The sequence below is a fragment of the Channa argus genome, chromosome 13 (genome assembly GCF_033026475.1).
Source record: "Channa argus isolate prfri chromosome 13, Channa argus male v1.0, whole genome shotgun sequence".
NCBI classification, from domain to species: domain Eukaryota; kingdom Metazoa; phylum Chordata; class Actinopteri; order Anabantiformes; family Channidae; genus Channa; species Channa argus.
In genome coordinates, this window is record NC_090209.1 from 24,035,314 (window position 1) to 24,060,913 (window position 25,600).

Consider the following 25,600-nt stretch of genomic DNA (forward strand, 5'->3'; position numbering starts at 1 on the left):
GTTTTATTTTCAGATAAAGTGAATTTTGCCAGAATATTTGGGCCATATATTTAAAATAGAACATCTCAATGGGAATCTTGATGCTCACCCATACTGAAAATAAGGGGCAAACTAATAAAATGTGACATACAATATGGAGTATAATCAGACTTTATTTAGATAATAATATTTGAAAGATATATTTAAATAAATATAGTTAAAACATGTGTGGAACTTATGTCAGGTGAAAGTAATAAAACCACATTAAACCTTTCTATAGCAGAACCAGACACGCTCTTCTGTAATGGATGTGTAACTGGTGGACAACTGCTACACGTGATGAACAAAATTACATCAAATGAAAAACCAATCTTAAACATTGCACATAAATAAGTATATTAATAGCTGGAATAAATCAATTTTTGTCAAGGTTGAGTTCTTTATAGTTAGGTACTTTTTCCACAGCACATGAAAACTGAAAATATATTTTCATTGTCTTTTTTCTTTCACTGCCCAGCTTCTCTCTACAGTACGTTGGCCTGACTGGACTGAGGCTGCAGTATCTGTAGCGTTATAATCAGCTTCACAGATTTTCTAAACCAGGGGTAGAAAAAGGTGTAGATCACAGGGTTTAGACAGGAGTTCAATATTACCAAAAAGTCCATGAAAATGTTAGTTGAAGAACCCATCATGAGGTCATAGCCAGAGAGGGAGACTCCATAATATGGACAGTAACATGTAAGAAACACAGCAACAACAACTCCAAGAGTCCTGGCTGCTTTTAGCTCTGATTTCTTCACAGTTACAGTCACTGATCTCTGCAGTTTGACAGCTGTAATGTGGGAGCGCATAGCACGAGCCTGAGACACAGCCACCACAAACACTCTCACATACAGAATGATGATGGTGGAAACGGGAAAGACGAAGGCTAGCACAAGGTCTACATCTCCCATTATCTTAATCACACATTCTCCATAGCAGGAGTTATACCTGCCTGGTTGTTTCAGGTTGTCATATAAAAACAGAAAGTTGTAGAAAACAGAGTAAATCCAACAGAGAATGATGCTAATTTGAGCTCTTTTTTGAGTGATTCTGGTGGAATAATGCAGAGGGTCACAGATAGCAACATAACGGTCGACTGATATCAGCACCATGTTTACTACTGAAGCAGGGACAGTGATAAAAGGTAAGAAAGAACACAGAACACACGCCAGGTCACCCAGGAACCAGCAGGGCTCCGTTAATAAGATCTGAAATGGAATCACAAAGAGGCCCACGAGGAAGTCGGAGACAGCCAGAGAGAGGAGGAGGAGGTTGGTGGGAGAGTGGAGCTGCCTGGAGTGAAAGTAGATCATTACAATGAATATAACAACCATTAACAGTCTGCTTGTTAATAGATATAACTGTAATATGGAGTCTATGTATCAGCACTGCTCACTATAGTATATCAAAAAAAAAAAAAAAACATTTCACAAATGTCTCATCAAACTACCAGAGTATTACACCCGTTCATCTTTACATCGACATATCATCAAAGCTTTATCTGTGCCTGAAGTGGGAGATGGAGATGATGACCAGCAGGTTAAGAACCACAGTGAGCAGAGAGATGAGAGACATAAGTATGTAAATGAGCATTGACTCATATTGAGGACGAGTGTGTTTCTTGCAGGAAGTGTTGAGGAGCTGTGGGAAACAGAGTTCAGCTTCATCCAGTGTCTCCATCATCAGAGAGAGAAGACGAGGCTGCTGAACAGGCTTCTGAACAAAGTACTTTCATACATCTGATTTATTCCTCCTCCCCCTCCTCACATATCTCTAAGCCTCTCTATGAAACTAAGGATCATTTCATCATCTGCATTTTCATCATCTTTATTAATTTATTTAGCTTGACTCTGTATTGGCTGTTGCATGAACATATTAAAAAAGTCGTTTTTAAGAGCAGGATTACACCTTTACAATGTCAGGAATCCTGTGGGGAATAAAAAAAAATTACTTTACTGAATCAAAATCATCGGTATCACAACCTTTATTTCCATTATTTTAGAAGTTTGGTTCTAAAACTACAGTGGAAAGATGGGAAGTTTAGAACAACAACGTGATACAAATGTGTGGCCCATTGCTCTTTCTTACTTCACAGCATACATGTCTATGACATAAGTGTTTACAGTTTCCTCAGTGATCTGATCGGTCAGTAGTTTATCCGTTAGCACTGATCCAGACTAGCATTCCAGCAAAGGATATCAGGGTCCACTGAAAGTTCTGCTCTTTGTCCTTTTTCTAGGAGAAGACTAAAAGACCCCGCACACCATAAGCAGCCTCAACCCAAATCAGATCTGCTCCCTCCTTGAGTTTGAATACCACATACAGTACATGTACAGAGGGGCCTTCTACAGATGCATCCTTCCACAACTGCACCATGGTTTCCCCAGTGTCCCCTATTGTTGCCAACCTCAACATGAAGGAAGTGGAGAAGAAAGCACTCAACTTGTTCCAGGAAACAACACCAACCCTCTAGTTTTGATATGTAGATGACACCTGGGCAGATCTAGGAAGTACAGGCTTTCAAAGACCACATAGACACACAGTGAGGACACACAGGCAGGCCCTCCTGGACCATGCAGATGGCATTGGGACTTGTGGCAAATAGAAATCTACAGGAAACCTACACACGCTCTGAGCCTTAGAAAAACCTGAGGTTATTCTAAGTGGGCTTTAAACACAGTAATAAGCCAGGACCAGAATCGGTAATATATCCTAACCTGGAGGACAAAGGACAAAAGTGTAAATATTTCAGACAGAGAGGTCAAATTGTGTGAGAGAGGAGTATGTGAAGCCATTTATGTTCACATGAAGAATCCTTATCTCAAGAGAGGAGGAGGCCTCAGACACAACCTCTCATTTTCCACGCTGCCCTTTCATCTATTCCCAGGAAGATTAAACCACTTCACACGTCCACCAATGAGGCCACACCTAGCAGTTCCATCCTAGAGGATTAGAGTTCTTAGGGTCGAAATGTTACATCTTGATGACTCCACCCTGTTCTCACCTCCCCTATTATCCACCTAACTAATCTATTCATGCCAGGTGTGGAACAAGGCCTACTCTGGGGGGATATAACTGGGCCCCCAAGCTGACCTGGATGAGTAGCAAACGTTTCCAACCTAAACAAAAGAACATCTGTTGATATAACTCAACCTATGGAAAACCAAAGTGACCTTTTCTGGGATGACATTTTCTGAAGGCCAACCCAGACGTTATGATGATCATGGTTCCCTGGTTAGATTATTGGGGCCTAGGCAAAATGTATGCACTCCTATTCTTTAAACAGTGGTTTATAAGCCAAAAAAATAAATTTCAAACTGCAGATCTAAAGATATTTAGCAGAAGGATAAGAAACGTTTGCTTGAAAACAACACCATCATTCTTGCTGAAAGTGTAACAATAATGGAACTTGTGTCAGGGGGTTCTAGAGGAGTTTTTTGAGCATGGCGGTCTCCTTATTATGCCACGTGTTTGATTCGACCCAGGTTTTTCCTGGATGCGGAGTACGGATCGGGACTAAGAGGCCTGGTTTGCGTAGCCTCTGTGCCTGTGTACTTTTGTTTAAAGAGGCCATATAGTGCTTGTATTTGTACTTTCACCATTGTGACCATTGGTGTCCAAATACAGAAGACAGTCCAGATGATTTTTGTGCATGCGCCCAGTGAACTTGTGTGGATCCTTGCTGACAGTCACACACACAATCGTCCATAAACTTGTTTCTGAACAACAGGAGCTTAAATGAATGATTTTAGACAGAGAGGCAAATAAGTTACTGAATTAAGTCTATCATAGAAAAAAATCCTTCAAAATTATATTATAAGAATTCCAAAATAGTCTTCCGGGGGCCTGGTGTTGTGCATACTGAGACACTTGGTGACCTTTTCCTCATATTAAAGTCAAAATGCCATGAAAACTGGTACCTTAGGTTTAGTGAGACTGTTTGTTTTATCTTTGTCACTTGAGTGGATCAACTTTATGTGGAAACACTAAATTCTACATGACTGTGATACACTTTAACCAACTTAACTAACTACTTCAACCTCTACGTGCAAGAACTTTGGATCTGGCAATGATTGCATCATGGGTTAATGTGAGGAGGCTGCATCGCGTTTGAGTTTACGTTTTAACACCTCTAATTGCAGGGAATCACTAGGGACTGATGTCATTGGGCACTAATGCAAGCAGGTGTGAAAAATGTGTGCGTGTGTGTGTGGGTGTGTGTGTGAGCGCGCGCACATGCCATTATTACATCGTTTGAACATTTGATTTCATCATTGTGAGGACTCAACTGACTGTTGATTGGCATTAAAACTTTTTTAATGGGAATACTGGAATACAGACAAAGGTGTCAGACTAAATCAAGTTGTTGATATTAGCCAAATGAACATGTACCAAAAGGCTACAGACAGCAACACGCTGAGTAAAGGAACTAAAAGGAGAGATCATTGAGTCACACAGTATCTTAACTTTTACAGTTTGCCTTTAACCAGTAAAAGTAAACCATTATTAACCATTAGCGTGTAAGTCGTGCTTCTAAATCCAAACACGTTCAATCTGGCCACACCAGTGAGAAGACAATCCTCATGTTAAATACGGCTGTGTAGGCAGTTTGTATCCGTAGTCGCTTTGGTGAACGTAAGTCATGTAGTTTTTAGACTTACAGAAGTTGCTCCGGAAGAGGCTGCTGTGAAAGTACTGGTATTGTTACAACAAGCCATGTGACTCGTGTGACAGGTGTGTTTAGGACTCTTGCGAACCCTAAATCCAATACAATGAGCTGAAAAGAACCTCTGCGGCACAACGGCAGAGTTGGTGATGATTCTTTGTGGGTTGATAACTACAAGCTACTCATGCCAAACTCAAGTATGTGTTTATATATATGTGTTAATACATAAAGAACATCTAAATGCTAATTTTGGTTTAAATTACAATTTGCTATAAAATAAATTATCAACTGAAACAGAAACAGAGGATCTTATAAGATCTTTTATTGGCTCATGTTGATAATCCAGTGTTTTTGGCTGCTATTATTTGTGTTTCAGTCGTCTTTTGAATTTCATATTTGTTAGACCATTGTGCACATATTCACAATGTAGTGTATCAACGCATCTGTAAGATTTTGGTATGAAGGCAAATAACAAGACAAGAAACCGTAAAGTAATCTAGTTATGCCATGCAGGTGATGATAAGTATGACACATAACCTGAGGGGCAAGAGAGACTGAGAGACAGGAGGGGAGGGAGAAGGGGGATGGGGGTTGTCGAGGAAAGAGATAAATAAGCTATGTGACAGAACCTTGTTCAGCAGTTTCTCCTCTCTTGTTCTGATGATGGATGAAGCTGAACTCTGTTTCCCACAGCTCCTCAACACTTCCTGCAAGAAAAACACACGGCCTGAATCTGAGTCGATGCTCATTTACATTCTGCTGTCTTTCATCTCTCTGCTCACTGTGGTTCTTAACCTGCTGGTCATCATCTCCATCTCCCACTTCAGGCACAGATACATGTCTTAGCTGTGATGATATGTTCTTGTAATAATGTGAATTGTAACAAACCTCTGAGCATCACAACTGTCTAATTTGAGTCGCTGAGACTCATTTCAGATATTTTACTGTTTTTAAATACTAACTACTTTATTAGTAATAATACTATGACTGTTCTTAATATTGTCATAATATTCTCTCCCTCCAGGCAGCTCCACACTTCCACTAACCTCATCATCCTCTCTCTGGCTGTCTCAGACTTCCTTGTAGGACTCTTTGTGATGCCGTTTCAAATTCTCCTAATGGAACCCTGCTGGCTCCTGGGTGACCTGCTGTGTTCTCTTTATTTTTTCTTAGCCTTTATCATAATCTCTTCCTCAGTAGTAAACATGGTGCTGATATCAGTCGACCGTTATGTTGCTATCTGTGACCCTCTGCATTATTCCACCAGAATCACTCAGAAGAGAGTTCAGATCTGTGTTCTGCTGTGTTGGATTACTTGTGTTTTTTACAGCTTTATGATTTTAAATGATAACTTGAAAGAACCAGCCAGGTATAACTCCTGCTATGGACAGTGTGTGATTAATATCTTTGGAGCTGTTCACCTTGTATTTGCCTTCATCCTTCCCATTTCCACCATCATCATTCTGTATGTGAGAGTGTTTGTGGTGGCTGTGTCTCAGGCTCGTGCCATGCGCTCCCACATTACAGCTGTCAAACTGCAGAGATCAGTGACTGTAACTGTGAAGAAATCAGAGCTGAAAGCAGCCAGGACTCTTGGAGTTGTTGTTGCTGTGTTTCTATTGTGTTTCTGTCCATATTATTGTGTGTCTCTCTCTGGCTACGACATCACGATGGCTTCTTCAACTAACACTTTTATAAACCTTCTGGTTTTATTGAATTCTTGTCTGAACCCTGTGATTTATGCCTTTTTCTACCCCTGGTTTAGAAAATCTGTTAAACTTATTGTTACATTACAGATACTGCAGCCTGAGTCCTGTCAGACCAATGTACCGTAGAGAGAAGCTGGCGAGTGACTGAAAGGAGATGAGACCTTTTCCGTGAAGGGGAAAATGTGTTGTGTTAGTGAGGAGCTGTCTGACTGTTTAGATTTATGTGTAATTCTATTGATTTAATGCAAAAATGTGTGATTTTATTTCTCTTTGTCTCATCTTATTAACTGCACAGAGTGATTAGTACACACTGTACTCCAGTTATACATACTGTTATTTGTATAAAATACTTTATTTGTACTGATTTTGTTCTGCTTTAAGAACCATATTTAAAGGAAAGTCTTACTTTTGTAAAATTCTATTTATTTTTCAAAATCGAATTCAAGAATTCTACACAGCCTGACTTAGCTTTCCTCCCTAATTCTGAATGTCTAACTCAAAGTGTAACTAAAAGGTTTTACAAAGATATCGACATAATGAACCTGGACTGGAGGCTGGTAAGTGTCCAAAGTAAGTCTTATTTGCACGTTCAGATATTCAGCTCATTATCCATCATGTCATACATAGACATCATTTTGTGGGTGTTGTTGCCCAGTTTAAATTTGTACCATCCATGTTTAGTTAGTCATTTGTTAATAAAGTTAATTGAAATTTGAAGAGTTGGCTGTGCACTTGAAAGCATCTATAGACTAGGTATCCCAAGATGGTGGAGTGAGCAGCAACAAGATTTCAGGACGAAAAATATTATTGTTATTCTTACATTTTTGTTATGTTTTTATGTGGAGCTTCTTTGGAGTTAACCCAAACTGTTTCATATCCTTTCAACTGTTACCGATGTCTGCTCACTGCCTAAAAGAGTTTGAGGACACTGTGCAATTAAAAAAAAAGCACTAGACTTCGAAGCTTTGCTAGGAACCTTTAGTTGGTTAAAAAACATGTTTATTGCGAATTGAGGTTTCATATACAAAGGTCTCTATTTTAGAATGTGATTTTGAAGTTAATATTATATATTATTATATATATATTATATATAATATATATTATATATTCAATTGTCAAACTTCCAAAAACAAATGATCTTTTTCCGGAAAATAATATTCACACATAACTTTCCCCCTCTCCCCTCCTCCCCTCTCTCTCATTTTATTTGTATTCTGCATCTCAACCACTACCAGTGGTTGTAATTTTGGTCATGTTAAGGTTAAAAAAAAGAAATCTGTTTACTACCTGCTTCAATGAGCGTCGAGTTTTTCTATCAGGACATTTGACGTTTGGCTGAGGTTAAAGGTGAAGGGGTGAGATGTCAACGAGATCCCATTGGTGTTGATAGAAAGTAAGAGCAGTCTATGGCTAATGTGTGTCGCTGTCTTAAACTAATGTTAAACGAACACAGAATGAGCTGGAAGTTATAAGCTTTAAAAAGGAAAGTAGCTGAGAACTGTCATGTGTGCAGATGTCCCCTGATAGATAATCGCCTCACGTGCTGTGTTGCTGCCCCGCAACTGGCGATTGTTCCTCATCACCCAGTTTCTAGTCCTCAGTGACCCCTACCAAAGTTTCAGCTCTGCTGCATCTTAAGCTTTTGTGACGCTGACTGCTCCAGGAGTTTGTGAGAACTGACAATCGCGTGCACCTTGTCAGGGACCGAGCGGGTGGACACAGGACACCATTGTTTAAGAAAAGTGCAACATATACATTACAAAGAACGTAGCATTGCTAACAAATAGGGGCCTAAAACAGGTCACCAGAAGATCGCTACACTCCAACTATCAAACCAAAAATACAACACAAGTCTTAACCACAAATAAAGACAAAATGGATCTAACCTGAGTGACACACAAGGGGCAAAGTATATACTGGCTGGCTAAACCAATATGACTCACAGGGGGTAGACATTACTGTAATCGAGCAAATTCTAAACAAAGACTAGACAGTTTACTAAGATTATCCAATTTTTTAAAAATATGCAAAAACAATAACAAAATAATGAAACAAATAAAGTTTCATTACCTATAACAACTAAAGACACATTGTCCCCATAATTTCCCCTCCCTGCATCCGACGGGGTACTTGGTACAGTCCGGGGCCAGTAGAAAGTATTTAAAGTTGATAAGGGCCTCAGTCCAATCTTTTATTTGGATGGCCAACACCCCCTGGACCAGCAGAAAGGTAACTCAAGAAAAAGAGAAATTAAATTAATACAACTCAACTCTTAATAATGGAAAGAAACTAAATTTAAGGTAGAATTAAAAGGCAAGTGAAAAACTTACCAGACCAACTTAGCGTGTGGCCGAGGTTGAGGCCATCACATGCCTATTAATCTTTTTGTTGCTCGTTTAACAAGCGAAGCAATCACCAAGTTTTAACTACGGTCTTACAACCATTTGCTCAGACCTGCAATGGTTTGTTTTATTTTAAAGTGTTTCATTTTCATTTAAGAGTCGGTGTGCGAGTGAATGTGGGGCCTCGAGTTATTGGATGTAATTGTAAAGGAATGTCCTCGAGGGCTAATCAAACAGATGTTTGAAAATTTATTTATACTTTGAACTAAGGATCTAAGGATCGATCTTGGAGTGAACATTTTTTCTCCTCCTGTTGTAGCTAGATCATTCTCATTGTGCTTTGATTTAAAGAAAATTTAAGTAGAATCTGCTTCTGTCAAAGGCTACAGGTCTGCAGGTGCTGTATGTCCAGGGAAACTACAAAGTGTAGATCAACTGTTTTGTCAGAAAGTGGGTCTTTGCAATGTGTCCAGGCCGAGGACAGTACCCCAGCCCTGCCCCAAACTAATGTTGTACTCCACTGATTGTAGGATGTAACGCGATAAAAAGGTAAAGATCTCTTTTGTAGTTGGGATTTTCTATCCAAATGATTTCTATCCAATTTTTAACTACCTCACAATTGTGGCCCGGAAAACTGCTGAGTGGCTAAACACAGTGAAAAACCACTGGCTACATCACATCACTCTGTATTAAGAAAAACATTCAGTATTAAAAGAATTGGATGTGGATTGGGGCCAAAAAAAAAACGATTAGGACTTTTCTAGCTTCTACACAACTATTCCATTATGTCAGCAAAGAATAACATGAATGTATGAGTCCAAACATCAGCCAACTAAAACATAAAGTTTTACTCCACAGAAAGAGGACGATGATAAAGGACTAATGTCAGTGTCCAAGAGGGAGATTGAGAGACAGGAAGGGAGGCAAAAGGAGGGAGGAGATAAATCTGCTGTGACTGAAATCTGCTCAGAAAGCTGCAAGTGTTCAGCACCTTAATCTCTCCTGTTCACTTTGTGATGATGGATGAAGCTGAACTCTGTTTCCCACAGCTCCTCAACACTTCCTGCAAGAAACACAGTCGTCCTCACTCTGAGTCGATGCTCATTTACATTCTGCTGTCCTTCATCTCTCTGCTCACTGTGGTTCTTAACCTGCTGGTCATCATCTCCATCTCCCACTTCAGGCACAGATAATTATGTCGGCTTTTACGTTGCATTTTGATGTTACTGTAACAACACCTATTGTAACCACTGGCCTTTGGGCGTTTTGCAACCTAATGGTTTAAAGACTAATTTGCAACTGTCACTGCTATTTTCAAAAGTAACTTTTTCACTTGATAAAATACTGTGAATGTGCATACTATTGTCATACTGATCATTTTCTCTCACTATAGGCAGCTCCACACTCCCACCAACTTCATCATCCTCTCGCTGGCTGTCTCAGACTTCTTCGTGGGGCTGTTTGTGATGCCATTGCAAATCCTTTTAACAGAACCCTGCTGGTTCCTGGGTGACATGATTTGTTGTCTGAGTTTTTTTGTAGGATTTATCACTGTCTGTTCTTCAGTAGCAAACATGGTGCTGATATCAGTCGACCGTTATGTTGCTATCTGTGACCCTCTGCATTACTCCACTAAACTTACTCTGAGGAGAGTTCAAATCTGTGTTCTGCTGTGTTGGGTTTACTGTGTTTTCTACAGCTTTGTGCTTTTATATGATAACCTGAAACAACCAGGCAGGTATAACTCCTGCTATGGACAGTGTGTGATTAATATATCTGGAGCTGTTCACCTTGTATTTGCCTTTATCCTTCCCATTTCCACCATCGTCATTCTGTATGTGAGAGTGTTTGTGGTGGCTGTGTCTCAGGCTCGTGCCATGCGCTCCCACATTACAGCTGTCAAACTGCAGAGATCAGTGACTGTAACTGTGAAGAAATCAGAGCTGAAAGCAGCCAGGACTCTTGGAGTTGTTGTTGCTGTGTTTCTCTTGTGTTACTGTCCATTTTTTTGCATCTCCCTTTCTCGCTCTGACATCACGATGGCTTCTTCAACTAACATTTTTGTAAACTTTTTGTTATTATTGAATTCATGTCTAAATCCTGTGATTTATGCCTTTTTCTACCCCTGGTTTAGAAAATCTGTGAAGCTGATTATAACGCTACAGATACTGCAGCCTCAGTCCAGTCAGGCCAATGTACTGTAGAGAGAAGCTGTGGAGTGACTGAAAAGTGACGTGAAACTTTTTTCCTTCAGGAGAAAATGTAATTTGACATGCTGTTACATTAGTACAAACTGTGCCCCAGTTTACATCCTCTAATCCAGAGGTTATTGTCCTTGGTCCTGTAGTGCTTCAGCCCTGCTTGTTTTACAACTATCCCAGTACTGTCCATCGCTGGTTACCTGGATAAGGATTGTTCAGATAATCGGAAGCTGGAAGACTGTGTTAGATGAGGTTGTAGTGGGAGATGACGATCTGTTTAAGTAAATGCAGTCTGATTTTGCCATAAAAACAATGTGTAATTGTGATCAGTGATTTGGACTATAGATCTACCTAATTTCTTTATCATAGTAAATGCTCTAAATGATTTTGCTAACCTGTCATGCTGTAGTGAAAACAGCCATTAAGTTAAATAAGTCATATAATCATTACATCTAAAGTAAATGGAGTCTACACTGTCAAATTATGAGTTTATAGAGACAATTTGACCAGGAAAAGAAAATCTGTGTGCATTAAAACTATTGGAACACTATAACTTTATGAAACATTAATAATGTTGAAGTTTTTGAAGAGAGGACAGCATCAATTGAAAAGTAAAATGACCTGGTCTCTGGTTCAGTGTGTGGCCACTAAAATCCAACATGTTGCCTACTAAAATAAAATTGTAACCAATTTGTTGCAGAGACAAATACACTTACATACATTATACAGTTTTATTACTTGTGCTATTGGGCCACTGCATGACACACTCCAATCGCCCAGTCATAGAGTTTACTTGCCCCTGGCAAGCAGGCAAGCGTTCGTATGGAACCTTGCATTAGATAAATAAGCGCTATTTAAAAAAAAGTTAATTATGCAACATATTTTCAGTAGAGCACCAGAAAAAAAAATAGAAGCTCAATTTGAGAAGGTCCCACTCTTCCCTTCTCCACTGCGTCCTGTAGTGTTCGTATTGTTTGGGGCAACTGAGGTTGGTTGTGAGGTTTTTTTCCTGTGTTTCATTGTGGTGGGAATCAGCAGGGTAATCAAGAAAAGTAAGAGCAGGTTTGCATCGTCTTGCATCGCAGGCCTTAACAGTGTCAGGCTGAGTCCTACCAAGCTGAGGGAGCAGAGGTATTATCCACTCTAATGGATAAAATCATTAATTATTATATTATAGGAGATGTAGGTCCTGCCATTGTTATTTGATAGTAGTTGCATTAAATAAGATATTTAATCTGTTCATTGTCCATTATTTGAAGTGATGAGTTTTCTTATGTGAGTTCACCCCATGTTCACCTGTGCAGGTGGTACAGTCTACAATGGTGAAAGCATAAAATGGTCAGTAGTTGAATGGAGTTTTTTTCTTTGTTTTTGTTTTGTTTTTTGCACATCCGGCCTCTTCATCTTCTTCTTCAACATCCCCTTTTTTTCCAGTTTTCCAGTGCCAAATTTACATCACCTCTCATGTATGTGGGGCGAGGGGCCTGACGCACACTCCTGACGTCCTTATGCAGTTCCACAAGCTCCTTCTCCCTGTATTTCTCCATCAACATTCTCAAAGCAAACCCTGCATGTGTGGTGCTTCCGCTACTTTTACCCACAGCTTCATGGCGTGAGCCTTGTCAGACATCCTCTCACTTAGCAGAATTTTGTTAAACAATCTTGTTGAGCCCATCCACTGCCGTCTCTCTGGAGCATTTCCATGCCTCCACTGGTTTATCATCTGGACGAACAGACTTTTTGTCTTCATCTTCTTTATTGTTTTCCTAACTTCATGCTTAGAAAAGCAATTAAGAATAAAAATGGCCTGTACTTGCTGGTTCACTATGTCTGCGTCCTCTGACCTTGATTTTCCACATTCATCAGCTGGTGAAATTCATCATTACTCCTTCGATTTCCAGTTTCATTATTCTATTTATCCTTTACTAACCTTCCACTTGGTCTCTTGTACACTTAGTATATCTGCTCCATCATATCAGCCAGATATTTTCCTTTAAATGTCACAGTGACAACATTCAGGTTTCTACTCAGACCTCAACGCTCCTCTCTTTTCTCCTCTCCTGCTTTCTCTGGACACAAGGGCCTTCCCCCCCCCCCTCCTTTGCCAAACGTTTTTTCCATTGGTACCCTGTTGGTCAACATTACCATTGGCAGTCGTGACAACCTGGCCCCTGACTGATCCGATGTATGGAAATCTGATTAATCATCCGCATATTTGGTTTGGCACAGGTTTTACACCGGATGTCCTTCCTGATGCAGCCCTCCCCATTTATCCGTGCTTGGGATGGGAACAAAGAATGCACAGGTTTGTGGATCCTCTGGTCAGCAAAACTACAGCAAGATTGGTTAATAAATCTTTGTGAATTCATTTTAGGATTTGCCTTTTTCACATTCCCAATTTGACCTGGAAATTTGACCTACTTTTCATTAACAAAGGTCTTCACAGAATCTTAGAGGTGCTGGTTTTTACAATAGCAGTAACTGATGACGTCGTCATTAGAGTATGTAGTTGCCAAAACCACACATGTGTCACACCAGAGAGACACACATTGAGGTAGGAAGAAAATGAGCTTACAAGAGAGAATAAAAGGCAGGAAGAGAGGGAGGAGAGGGAAGAAAGTGGGAGATGAATTAAACAGGATTAACGGCTTCACTGAGAAAGGTGCGAGTCTCCAACAGCGTCTCTTCTCCTCGAGTATGGAGGAAGCTGAACTCTGTTTCCCACAGCTCCTCAACACTTCCTGCAAGAAACACACTCGTCCTCAATCTGAGTCGATGCTCATTTACATTCTGCTGTCCTTCATCTCTCTGCTCACTGCATTCCTCAACCTGATGGTCATCGTCTCCATCTCCCACTTCAGGCACAGATACATGTCTTAGCTTTGATAATGTTTTTTTCTGTGTACGTATGGCAATATAGCTACTGTATCTGTGATTATGCTGTTGATGTTCATAATAATCACAGTGATATTTTCTCTCACCAGGCAGCTCCACAGCCCCACCAACCTCCTCCTCCTCTCTCTGGCTGTCTCTGACTTCCTGGTAGGACTTCTTGTGATGCCGTTTCAAATCCTTGTAATGCAACCCTGCTGGCTGCTGGGTGACCTAGTGTGTGCTGTGTATTATTTCTTTGCCTTTGTCACCATCGGTGCTTCAATAGTAAACATGGTGCTGATATCAGTCGACCGTTATGTTGCTATCTGTGACCCTCTGCATTATTCCACCAGAATCACTCAGAAGAGAGTTCAGATCTGTGTTCTGCTGTGTTGGAATTACTGTGTTTTCTACAGCTTTATGATTTTATATGATAAACTGAAAGAACCAGGCAGCTATAACTCCTGCTATGGACAATGTGTTATAAATATAATTGGAGCTGTTGACATTGTTTTAGGTTTTATCCTTCCCATTTCCACCATCATCATTCTGTATGTGAGAGTGTTTGTGGTGGCTGTGTCTCAGGCTCGTGCCATGCGCTCCCACATTACAGCTGTCAAACTGCAGAGATCAGTGACTGTAACTGTGAAGAAATCAGAGCTGAAAGCAGCCAGGACTCTTGGAGTTGTTGTTGCTGTGTTTCTTACATGTTACAGTCCATTTTATTGTGTCTCCGGCTCCGACCTCATGATCAGTTTGTCAGCTAACACTTTTATGAATTTTCTGTTATTAATGAACTCCTGTCTAAACCCTGTGATCTATGCATTTTTTTATCCATGGTTTAGAAAATCTGTCAAAATCATTATTACACTTGAGATATTGCAGCCTTACTCCTGTAGGGCCAGAGTAATGTAGGGAGAGATTGTGGAGAAGAGAAAAACAAAACCTTTTATGTAATGTATATTTATGTGCTGTTTTACAAATGAAGTGCACTTACAATTTAAAAATGTTTTCCCTCATTCCATGAATTTTTGGCAACATCTTGTTAAACTGCAGCATCAGTCCTGCAAAGCCAATGTACTGTTAACAGAAATTAAAAGAAATGTCACCTCTGTAAAGAGGAGCATTTGTTTTGTGCTGTTTTCCATCTTAATCCTAGAAATGTTATGTATATGTAGATTTTATATTTACAATTCCATCTTTTTTTTTATTGGATACACTCTCAAGAAATAAGGTAAATTATTGGACCTGTATAGATAAACTGTAAAAGGCTACATTTGTACCCTTCACACTAGGCACTTATTTGTAATGCTCTGCACTGCACTATACTCATATTCAGTACCTTGCCACTTCAGTACATATAGAAAAGAACGAATGAATACTTTGATTTATGTGTCATACACCTCAAGGTGTAACCAGACACTGGTTACATAACCTTCACAGGCAGGTAAAACAATAACATCAAATTTAAGTTGGACTAGCACCATATACACCCAGTCTCACAGCTATACACCATATACGTCATACAGTGCATCCATATGCTGATGGTAAGCTTTAAAATAACTGAGTTATGTATGTCATTGTTTTTCATTTAATTTGTGATCATTGCAAAATTGACATAATTGTAATAGCAAATTGTGATTTTCACAAATCTACTCAAAAAATTAATAAATAAATAAAAACACAAAAAAATGTACCATAACTGAATAAATGGTACATACTGTATAAGTACTTTGTACTGCTTGGGTACAAATATGTACTTTTTCGGCCCTTAAAACGTACACATAGTTACCAAGAGGTCTAATAACTAGCACTAGGGTGCATATTAGAGTAGATTGTACCTTGGGGGAGAAATGTTTTCCTACTGTACCTTTATTTCTGAGAGTGTACAGTAATGAGTTAAACCTATGTATGAACAAACATAATGACTCAACCAAAACAATGACATTAAATCGTGGAATGTATTAGGCAGACACAACAAAATGTGGAAAAAGTTAAGTGTTATGAAAACTTTCTGGATGCACTGTAAAGATGATAAGGCATATGACACATTGCATGAGAGAGGACGACCTTAGATCTTCTCATTAATCATCATTTAAGAAACACAACGGTGTAGTGATGCAACTCCTGCTGTAACCATGAAAACAATTCTCTAACAAATAAATAGTTGTATGAACTAAAATTAACAAAATTGTAAAAAAATTAATGGTGTGTATATAGCAGTAAGTATAAATTAAAAAAAAGCAATATTTCCAGCTAAATGTAAGTAGCAGGGCATGTTCTCCCCAAGCTTTCCTCCCACAGTCCACAGTTAATTGGTGAATGTAAAATTGCCCGTAGGTGTGAATGTGAGTGCAAATGGTTGTCTGTCTGCATATGTCTCTCTCTGTGGCCCTGTGATAGACTGCTGACCTGTCCAGGCTGTACCCCACCGCTGGCCTGATGGCAGCTGGGATAGGCCGCCAGCCCCCCTGATACCCACATTTGGATAAGAATATAGATGAATGGATGCAGGTATCAGCTACAGCGTTAACAAACAACACGTTTTGTGAGCTTTGATCAGCAGCTCCACTGCCCAGGGGAGAAGTTCTTCCTAAACCTAGTTGTTCTTGATTAGTCCAAGACAGAAACTGATAAACAGGAGGAGGAGGAGGAGGAGAACGAGGAGGAGGTGAAGAACAAAAAACATAAATCAACTGTATGATAGAATTTTGCTCAGTAGGTTTTCAGCAGCTTCTCTTCTCCACCTGTCTCCCTCTGGTGATGGAGACCCTGCAGGAAGCCGAACTCTGCTTCCCACAACTCTTCAATGCCTCTTGCAAAAAGCACATGCACCCTCACACTGAAGCAATGCTCATTTACATTCTGCTGTCCTCCATATCTCTGTTTACTGTGGTTCTCAACTTGCTGGTCATTGTTTCCATCTCCCACTTCAGGCACAGATACATTTTTTAGCATCGACATTATGTTGTAATGATATTCAATGAACTATGTGACTTCTAAGCTTTATTTCAATTAGATATTTTTTCTTAAGCAGTTTACAATGGCCATTCTATAGAAATACTAGACAAAAAAGTGAAAACGCAGTTTAGATGTTATTTTAAACCTCCTGATATAACTGTGTGTTCATAGTGAATGTTTTGTCACTCTAGGCAGCTGTACTCTCCCACCAACCTCCTCATCCTCTCTCTGGCTGTCTCAGACTTCCTCATGGGCCTTGTTGTGATGCCGTTTCAGATCCTCCTAACAGAACCCTGCTGGCTGCTGGGTGACCTGGTTTGTGTTTTATATTATTTCTTACCTTTTATAGCTATTTGTGCCTCAGTAGTAAACATGGTGCTGATATCAGTCGACTGTTATGTTGCTATCTGTGACCCTCTGCATTATTCCACCAGAATCACTCAGAAGAGAGTTCAGATCTGTGTTTTGCTGTGTTGGATTTACTGTGTTTTCTACAGCTTAATAATTTTATCTGATAACCTGAAACAACCAGGCAGGTATAACTCCTGCTATGGAGAATGTGTGATTAACATATTTGGAGCTCTTGACCTTGTGTTAAGCTTCATCCTTCCCATTTCCACCATCGTCATTCTGTATGTGAGAGTGTTTGTGGTGGCTGTGTCTCAGGCTCGTGCCATGCGCTCCCACATTACAGCTGTCAAACTGCAGAGATCAGTGACTGTAACTGTGAAGAAATCAGAGCTGAAAGCAGCCAGGACTCTTGGAGTTGTTGTTGCTGTGTTTCTCATGTGTTACTGTCCATCTTATTGCCTGTCTCTTTCTGGCTCTGACCTTATGATTGGTAGTTCAGCTAACTTCTTTATTTATTTTTTAGTTTTATTTAATTCCTGTCTAAACCCTGTGATCTATGCATTTCTCTACCCCTGGTTTAGAAAATCTGTTAAACTCATTGTTACACTTGACATACTGCAGCCTCACTCCTGTCAGACCAATGTACTGTAGAGAGAAACTGTGAAATGCCTGATATTTGACATGACACATTTCCCGTTAAGAGGCAAGTGCAGTTTCATGTGCTTTTGCTGTCATTGAATTAAAAATTACTTTTTCTGGAGCACAGGAAAACATGAGATGTATCTTTTGTTGCATCAAGGTCAGGTCAAGCTTCCTGAGAGGCCACTGTCACCATTAATAGATGAAGCCGTAGTTCAGTTGTTAAGCCAGTCATCCACGGACCACAGGGTCAGTGGTTCGACTCTGACTCTGCTGAAGCGTCCTTGGGCAACACAGGAAAATGTAAATATAATGCCGTTTAAAAGAACATATAACATCAGGAAAGGACTGAAACAATGACAGAGAACTAATCGTGGTACATACAAATGTACAAGGCCTAACACAAAACAGTTAGCTTCCTTTTGAAAAATTCAATGGGATATTAGTTCTAGAAATGTTATGTATATGTAGATTTTATATTTACAATTCCATCTTTTTTTTATTGGATACACTCTCAAAAAATAAGGTAAATTATTGGAACTGTATAGATAAACTGTAAAAAGCTACATTTGTACCCTTGTGGTAATAGCTATACTCATATTCAGTACCTTGCCACTTGAGTGCATATAGGAATGAATGAATGAATACTTTGATTTATGTGTCATACACCTCAAGGTGTAACCAGACACTGGTTACATAACCTTCACAGGCAGGTAAAACAATAACATAAAAATTAAGTTGGACTAGCACCATATACACCCAGTCTCACAGCTATACACCATATACGTCATACAGTGCTTCCATATGCTGATGGTAAGCTTTAAAATAACTGAGTTATGTATGTCATTGTTTTTCATTTAATTTGTGATCATTGCAAAATTGACATAATTGTAAAAGCTAATTTTGAAAAAAACAAACAAACAAAAAAAATGTACCATAACTGAATAAATGGTACATACTGTATAAGTACCTTGTACTGCTTGGAGACATATATGTACTTTTTCGGCCCTTAAAACGTACACATAGTTACCAAGAGGTTGAATAATTAGCTCTATGGTTCATATTAGAGTAGATTGTACCTTGGGGTAGAAATGGTTTCAGACTGTACCTTTATTTCTGAGAGTGTACAGTAATGAGTTAAACCTATGTCTGAACAAACATAATGTCTCCACGTAAGTCTGTCACCTGCATGGAGGCATAAAAAGTAAGATTAACAGACAGCTCTGCTGCTTCCTTTCCAGTGGCTATTAAAGGAGATAAATAAACTATAGAATGGAGACCAAGGCCTCTTTTCTCATGAGCTAATGAAAAAGGATGGAGGTTAAGAGAGATTATTTATTAACCTGTAAAACACAGAATAGCAGTTAGGACTGGCCCACAGTGCATACTTCAACTGACTTTGCTGATTTAATAAAAAAAATAAAATATCAACGATTGAATTTATATATAAATTAATAGCTATATTAATTGAAAAAAAAAGAGCTTAATTGGAAAATAATCTCTAGATTGATCGACTAATAAAAACATTATTGATAGATTAATTTATTTAGGTGCAGCCCAATTTTTCAAAAAATATAATCTGTTCCTTCAACAGGACACTAACATGTATATCAAACAATCCACGACCATGAAACTAGTGCAGAGGATAGAGGATCTCTTGAGACGCTGGTATCCTAAGACACTAGGAGGAGGGTAAAGGAGAGAGAGATAAATCAGCTTAATGACACAGAGCTTTCTGAAGATGGAGACGCTGGAGGAAGCTGAACTCTGTTTTCCACAGCTCCTCAACACTTCCTGCAAGAAACACACACGTCCTCACTCTGAGTCGATGCTCATTTACATTCTGCTGTCCTTCATCTCTCTGCTCACTGTGGTTCTTAACTTGCTGGTCATCATCTCCATCTCCCACTTCAGGCACAGATACATGATTTAGCTTTGATTACAAGTAGTAGTAGTAAGACTTAATGTGATATGTGACCTCTGAGCATTTTACATCTGACAAGTCTGATAACACATTTATTTACAAGCAGCCACATTTGCTGTGTAGTCAGACCTTAGTTTAAACTGTTTGCACTGATTTTCTATATCAACTGTTTATTTTCAGGAAAATCCTATTGGTATTTGTAATTCTCTCAGTGATGATATTCTGTCACTTTAGGCAGCTCCACACTCCCACCAACCTCCTCCTCCTCTCTCTGGCTGTCTCAGACTTCCTGGTAGGCCTCTTTGTGATGCCGTTTCAAGTCCTGTTAAATGAACCCTGCTGGCTCCTGGGTGACCTGGTGTGTGTTGTGCATTATTTCATAGTCTTTATCATTGTCAGTGCCTCAGTAGTAAACATGGTGCTGATATCAGTCGACCGTTATGTTGCTATCTGTTACCCTCTGCATTATTCCACCAGAATCACTCAGAAGAGAGTTCAGATCTGTGTTCTGCTGTGTTGGATTTACTGTGTTTTCTACAGCTTTTTGTTTTTATATGATAATTTGAAACAACCGGGCAGGTATAACTCCTGCTATGGAGAATGTGTGATTAATATAATAGGAGCTGTTGACATTGTGATGAGTTTTATCCTTCCCATTTCCACCATCATCATTCTGTATGTGAGAGTGTTTGTGGTGGCTGTGTCTCAGGCTCGTGCCATGCGCTCCCACATTACAGCTGTCAAACTGCAGAGATCAGTGACTGTAACTGTGAAGAAATCAGAGCTGAAAGCAGCCAGGACTCTTGGAGTTGTTGTTGCTGTGTATATTATGTGTTGCTGTCCATTTTATTGTGTTTCACTCTCAGGTTATCACATAATGATCGGTTCTAAATTGGAGGTCTTTATGGTTTTTCTGGTATATTTGAACTCCTGTCTAAACCCTGTGATTTATGCGTTTCTCTACCCCTGGTTTAGAAAATCTGTTAAACTCATTGTTACACTTGACATACTGCAGCCTCACTCCTGTCAGACCAATGTACTGTAGAGAGAAATTGTAAAATGCCTGATATTTGACATTAGACATTTCCTGTCAAGTGCAGTTTCATGTGCTCTTGCTGTCACTGAATTAAGAAGTAGTTTTTCTGGAGCACAGAAAAACTGTTTATGTATTTATGCAAACAATAAATACAAGGTAAATTGGTGTTTGCTGATTTTCAAGTCCTCTATCACCTTGTTTCACTGTGACTTTTTATCAGGTGCATACACATCATGGAGGGATTTTGGCCCCTTTCTCTTTACAGAACAACCTCCACTCTGATTTCATAGTAAATCCTAGAAGTTCACATATGTGTGCGACAAACAACTACTGAATTTAGCTTGAAATTTAGTTTTAGCACTGAAAATCACATTGCAATTTGTCTGTGCAAATAACCTGTTATTCAACAATTTATACAGTGGGTAGTGACATTCTGTCTTGTGTGACTTAGCTCATTGCAGGTTGTCACATTTAAAGCACTGCACTCTATTCATAAATCCAGAAATCACTGTTTCTGCCATAAAAGCAAAGTTCATTGTAACTTCCTTTCTGTGTTTGTATTCTGAATGTGTTTTCCAGGTTTCCAATGTCGACAAGCTTGCCAAGGCAGAGATGACGAGTCATCTGAGTTACAGATTCTCATAAATACCTCTTATATACATGCTGACGTAAAGTTCAGTAAATTTAAAATTGACTTATTTTTTCAGATTTAACATGAATGTTCCTTGTACATTTCCAGAACAAAGAAGAAAAACAAAAAGAAAAAACCTTTAAGTTCCTCACATATTTTCTCTATATGCAGGGAAGTAGAGCACCCTGAGAAAACCTATGAAGGCACAAACAGAGACACACAGAAAGGCTCCATCCAGTCAGCAGATTCAAACCTAACAGTTGAATCACAGAACACCAACCAAAAAGAAATAATTCTGTATCTTTGTTTGTCTTTTTCATGTAATGATGATAAAATCCTGATTGGAATGTATTAATCCAAAATCATAACACACCATTTAGTATTTTCTTTACTTATTTACTCTAAACCAAATGAAACTGATAGACTGCTGCACCGTTGTTCTTTTTAGAAAGCTGCTGGTGTCCTAAAGAATGGGGAATAAGTCAAGTATTGATGTGGTATTTGTAGGAGAAACTGTGGGAACTAACAGACATACAGCTCAGGAGTTGCCAGACATGACTGTTAAGGATTAGGTCAAGGTCAGGTCAAGCTTCCTGACAGGCCACTGTTACCATTAATAGATGAAGCTGTAGCTCAGTTGTTAAGCCAGTCATCCACGCACCACAGGGCCAGTGGTTCGACTCTGACTCTGCTGCAGTGTCCTTGGGCAACACAGTAAAACCCAAGTAGGCACCTTGCATGGCAGCCACCGTCACCGGTGTGTCTGTGAGTGAGAAGCCAGAGTGTAAAGTGCTTTGGAAAAAAGCCCTGTATAGGCAGGCAATTCATCATTTATTTGCCACTTATTATAACTTGTCATACACGTCAAGGTGTAACCAGACACTGGTTACATAACCTTCACAGGCAGGTAAAACAATAACATCAAATTTAAGTTGGACTAGCACCATATACACCCAGTCTCACAGCTATACACCATATACGTCATACAGTGCTTCCATATGCTGATGGTAAGCTTTAAAATAACTGAGTTATGTATGTCATTGTTTTTCATTTAATTTGTGATCATTGCAAAATTGACATAATTGTAATAGAAAATTGTGATTTTTACAAATCGACTCAAAACCAAAAAAAACAAACAAAAAAAAACCCACAAACAAAATGTACCATAACAGAATAAATGGTACATACTGTATAAGTACCTTGTACTGCTTGGAGACATATATGTACTTTTTCGGCCCTTAAAACGTACACATAGTTACCAAGAGGTTGAATAATTAGCTCTATGGTTCATATTAGAGTAGATTGTACCTTGGGGTAGAAATGGTTTCAGACTGTACCTTTATTTCTGAGAGTGTACAGTAATGAGTTAAACCTATGTCTGAACAAACATAATGTCTCCACGTAAGTCTGTCACCTGCATGGAGGCATAAAAAGTAAGATTAACAGACAGCTCTGCTGCTTCCTTTCCAGTGGCTATTAAAGGAGATAAATAAACTATAGAATGGAGACCAAGGCCTCTTTTCTCATGAGCTAATGAAAAAGGATGGAGGTTAAGAGAGATTATTTATTAACCTGTAAAACACAGAATAGCAGTTAGGACTGGCCCACAGTGCATACTTCAACTGACTCAAAAATAAAATATCAACGATTGATTTTGTATATAAATTAATTGTTATATTAATTGAAAAATAAAAAAAGAGCTTAATTGGAAAATAATCAGTAGATTGAGTGATTAATCTATCAAGAATGTTTTAATTAATCATCTTAGGTGCAGCCCAATTTTTCAAAAAATATAATCTGTTCCTTCAACAGGACACTAACATGTATATCAAACAATCCACGACCATGAAACTAGTGCAGAGGATATAGGATCTCTTGAGACGCTGGTATCCTAAGACACTAGGAGGAGGGTAAAGGAGACAGAGATAAATCAGCTTAATGACACAGAGCTTTCTGAAGATGGAGACGCTGGAGGAAGCTGAACTCTGTTTCCCACAGCTCCTCAACACTTCCTGCAAGAAACACACACGTCCTCACTCTGAGTCGATGCTCATTTACATTCTGCTGTCCTTCATCTCTCTGCTCACTGTGGTTCTTAACCTGCTGGTCATCATCTCCATCTCCCACTTCAGGCACAGATACATGATTTAGCTTTGATTACAAGTAGTAGTAGTAAGACTTAATGTGATATGTGACCTCTGAGCATTTTACATCTGACAAGTCTGAAAACACATTTATTTACAAGCAGCCACATTTGCTGTGTAGTCAGACCTTAGTTTAAACTGTTTGCACTGATTTTCTATATCAACTGTTTATTTTCAGGAAAATCCTATTGGTATTTGTAATTCTCTCAGTGATGATATTCTGTCACTTTAGGCAGCTCCACACTCCCACCAACCTCCTCCTCCTCTCTCTGGCTGTCTCAGACTTCCTGGTAGGCCTCTTTGTGATGCCGTTTCAAGTCCTGTTAAATGAACCCTGCTGGCTCCTGGGTGACCTGGTGTGTGTTGTGCATTATTTCATAGTCTTTATCATTGTCAGTGCCTCAGTAGTAAACATGGTGCTGATATCAGTCGACCGTTATGTTGCTATCTGTGACCCTCTGCATTATTCCACCAGAATCACTCAGAAGAGAGTTCAGATCTGTGTTCTGCTGTGTTGGATTTACTGTGTTTTCTACAGCTTTTTGTTTTTATATGATAATTTGAAACAACTAGGCAGGTATAACTCCTGCTATGGAGAATGTGTGATTAATGTCATAGGAGCTGTTGACATTGTGATGAGTTTTATTATTCCCATTTCCACCATCATCATTCTGTATGTGAGAGTGTTTGTGGTGGCTGTGTCTCAGGCTCGTGCCATGCGCTCCCACATTACAGCTGTCAAACTGCAGAGATCAGTGACTGTAACTGTGAAGAAATCAGAGCTGAAAGCAGCCAGGACTCTTGGAGTTGTTGTTGCTGTGTTTCTCTTGTGTTACTGTCCATTTTATTGTGTTTCACTCTCAGCCTATGACATAATGATCGGTTCTAAGTTGGAGGTCTTTATGGTTTTTCTGGTATATTTAAACTCCTCTCTAAACCCTGTGATCTATGCGTTTTTTTACCCCTGGTTTAGAAAATCTGTTAAACTCATTGTTACACTTGACATACTGCAGCCTCACTCCTGTCAGACCAATGTACTGTAGAGAGAAACTGTGAAATGCCTGATATTTGACATGAGACATTTCCTGACAAGTGCAGTTTCATGTGCTCTTGCTATCACTGAATTAAGAAGTAGTTTTTCTGGAGCACAGAAAAACTTTTTATGTATTTATGCAAACAATAAATACAAGATAAAGTGGTGTTTGCTGATTTTCAAGTCCTCCATCACCTTGTTTCACTGTGACTTGTGTCTGTCTTGTGTGACTTAGCTCATTGCAGGTTGTCACATTTAAAGCACTGCACTCTAGTCATAAATCCAGAAATCACTGTTTCTGCCATAAAAGCAAAGTTCATTGTAACTTCCTTTCTGTGTTTGTATTCTGAATGTGTTTTCCAGGTTTCCAATGTCGACAAGCTTGCCAAGGCAGAGATGACGAGTCATCTGAGTTACAGATTCTCATAAATACCTCTTATATACATGCTGACGTAAAGTTCAGTAAATTTAAAATTGACTTATTTTTTCAGATTTAACATGAATGTTCCTTGTACATTTCCAGAAAAAAGAAGAAAAACTAAAAAACCTTTAAGGCCGTTTATAGTTAAGGTAGGTAGTTAAGGTGGTATTTGTAAGAGAAACTGTGGGAACTAACAGACATACAGCTCAGGATTTGCCAGACATGACTGTTAAGGATTAGGTCAAGGTCAGGTCAAGCTTCCTGACAGGCCACTGTCACCATATTAGATGAAGCCGTAGTTCAGTTGTTAAGCCAGTCATCCACGGACCACAGGGTCAGTGGTTCGACTCTGACTCTGCTGAAGCGTCCTTGGGCAACACACCAGGCAATAACACTTTAAACATGTGATGGCTACGTGTGAACCTCCCAAAACTCACAATTCAGTCAACTAATAATGGTGCATACAAATGATCCTTTTGAACTTCCTTTTGAAAAATTCAATGAGATATTTTGACATTAAAGCATCCAACATATCACAAATATCAAAAATTCACATTCACTGAAGATCTAATTTTCTTTTTAGATATTCATTCAGTGCTGTCCATGAAGCAAACAGCATAAAAAAACATCTTTACACTGATGTGATC

General features: G+C 39.2%; 3 protein-coding genes across 3 annotated transcripts; 2 read left to right on the forward strand and 1 right to left on the reverse strand.

Annotated features, from left to right (window-relative positions):
- Positions 1-503: 503 nt before the first annotated feature.
- Positions 504-1,701, reverse strand: LOC137139291 (trace amine-associated receptor 13c-like). Its single transcript, XM_067526321.1, has 4 exons — positions 1,529-1,701; positions 1,199-1,314; positions 827-973; positions 504-694 (listed from the first exon to the last, which is right to left on the reverse strand). Exons 1-4 carry the CDS (start codon positions 1,699-1,701, stop codon positions 504-506), a joined length of 627 nt encoding a protein of 208 aa, XP_067382422.1.
- Positions 1,702-13,636: 11,935 nt separating this feature from the next.
- LOC137139296 (trace amine-associated receptor 13c-like) lies at positions 13,637-14,728 on the forward strand. The gene is made up of 2 exons (XM_067526341.1): positions 13,637-13,800; positions 13,924-14,728. Exons 1-2 carry the CDS (start codon positions 13,637-13,639, stop codon positions 14,726-14,728), a joined length of 969 nt encoding a protein of 322 aa, XP_067382442.1.
- Positions 14,729-16,576: 1,848 nt separating this feature from the next.
- Positions 16,577-17,776, forward strand: LOC137140115 (trace amine-associated receptor 13c-like). Its single transcript, XM_067528226.1, has 2 exons — positions 16,577-16,749; positions 16,966-17,776. Exons 1-2 carry the CDS (start codon positions 16,577-16,579, stop codon positions 17,774-17,776), a joined length of 984 nt encoding a protein of 327 aa, XP_067384327.1.
- Positions 17,777-25,600: the final 7,824 nt, after the last annotated feature.

Excerpts from the sequence above, each read along its gene's own strand:
- LOC137139296 (XM_067526341.1), top strand. The coding sequence starts at position 13,637 with ATGGAGGAAGCTGAACTCTGTTTCCCACAGCTCCTCAACACTTCCTGC. Across the intron at positions 13,801-13,923 it reads GTCTCCATCTCCCACTTCAG|GCAGCTCCACAGCCCCACCA; the intron begins GCACAGATACAT and ends TTCTCTCACCAG.
- LOC137139291 (XM_067526321.1), bottom strand. The coding sequence starts at position 1,701 with ATGGAGACACTGGATGAAGCTGAACTCTGTTTCCCACAGCTCCTCAAC. Across the intron at positions 1,315-1,528 it reads ATCTCCATCTCCCACTTCAG|GCAGCTCCACTCTCCCACCA; the intron begins GCACAGATAAAG and ends CTTTCACTCCAG. Across the intron at positions 974-1,198 it reads GGAGCCCTGCTGGTTCCTGG|GCAGGTATAACTCCTGCTAT; the intron begins GTGACCTGGCGT and ends TGAAACAACCAG.
- LOC137140115 (XM_067528226.1), top strand. The coding sequence starts at position 16,577 with ATGGAGACCCTGCAGGAAGCCGAACTCTGCTTCCCACAACTCTTCAAT. Across the intron at positions 16,750-16,965 it reads GTTTCCATCTCCCACTTCAG|GCAGCTGTACTCTCCCACCA; the intron begins GCACAGATACAT and ends TTGTCACTCTAG.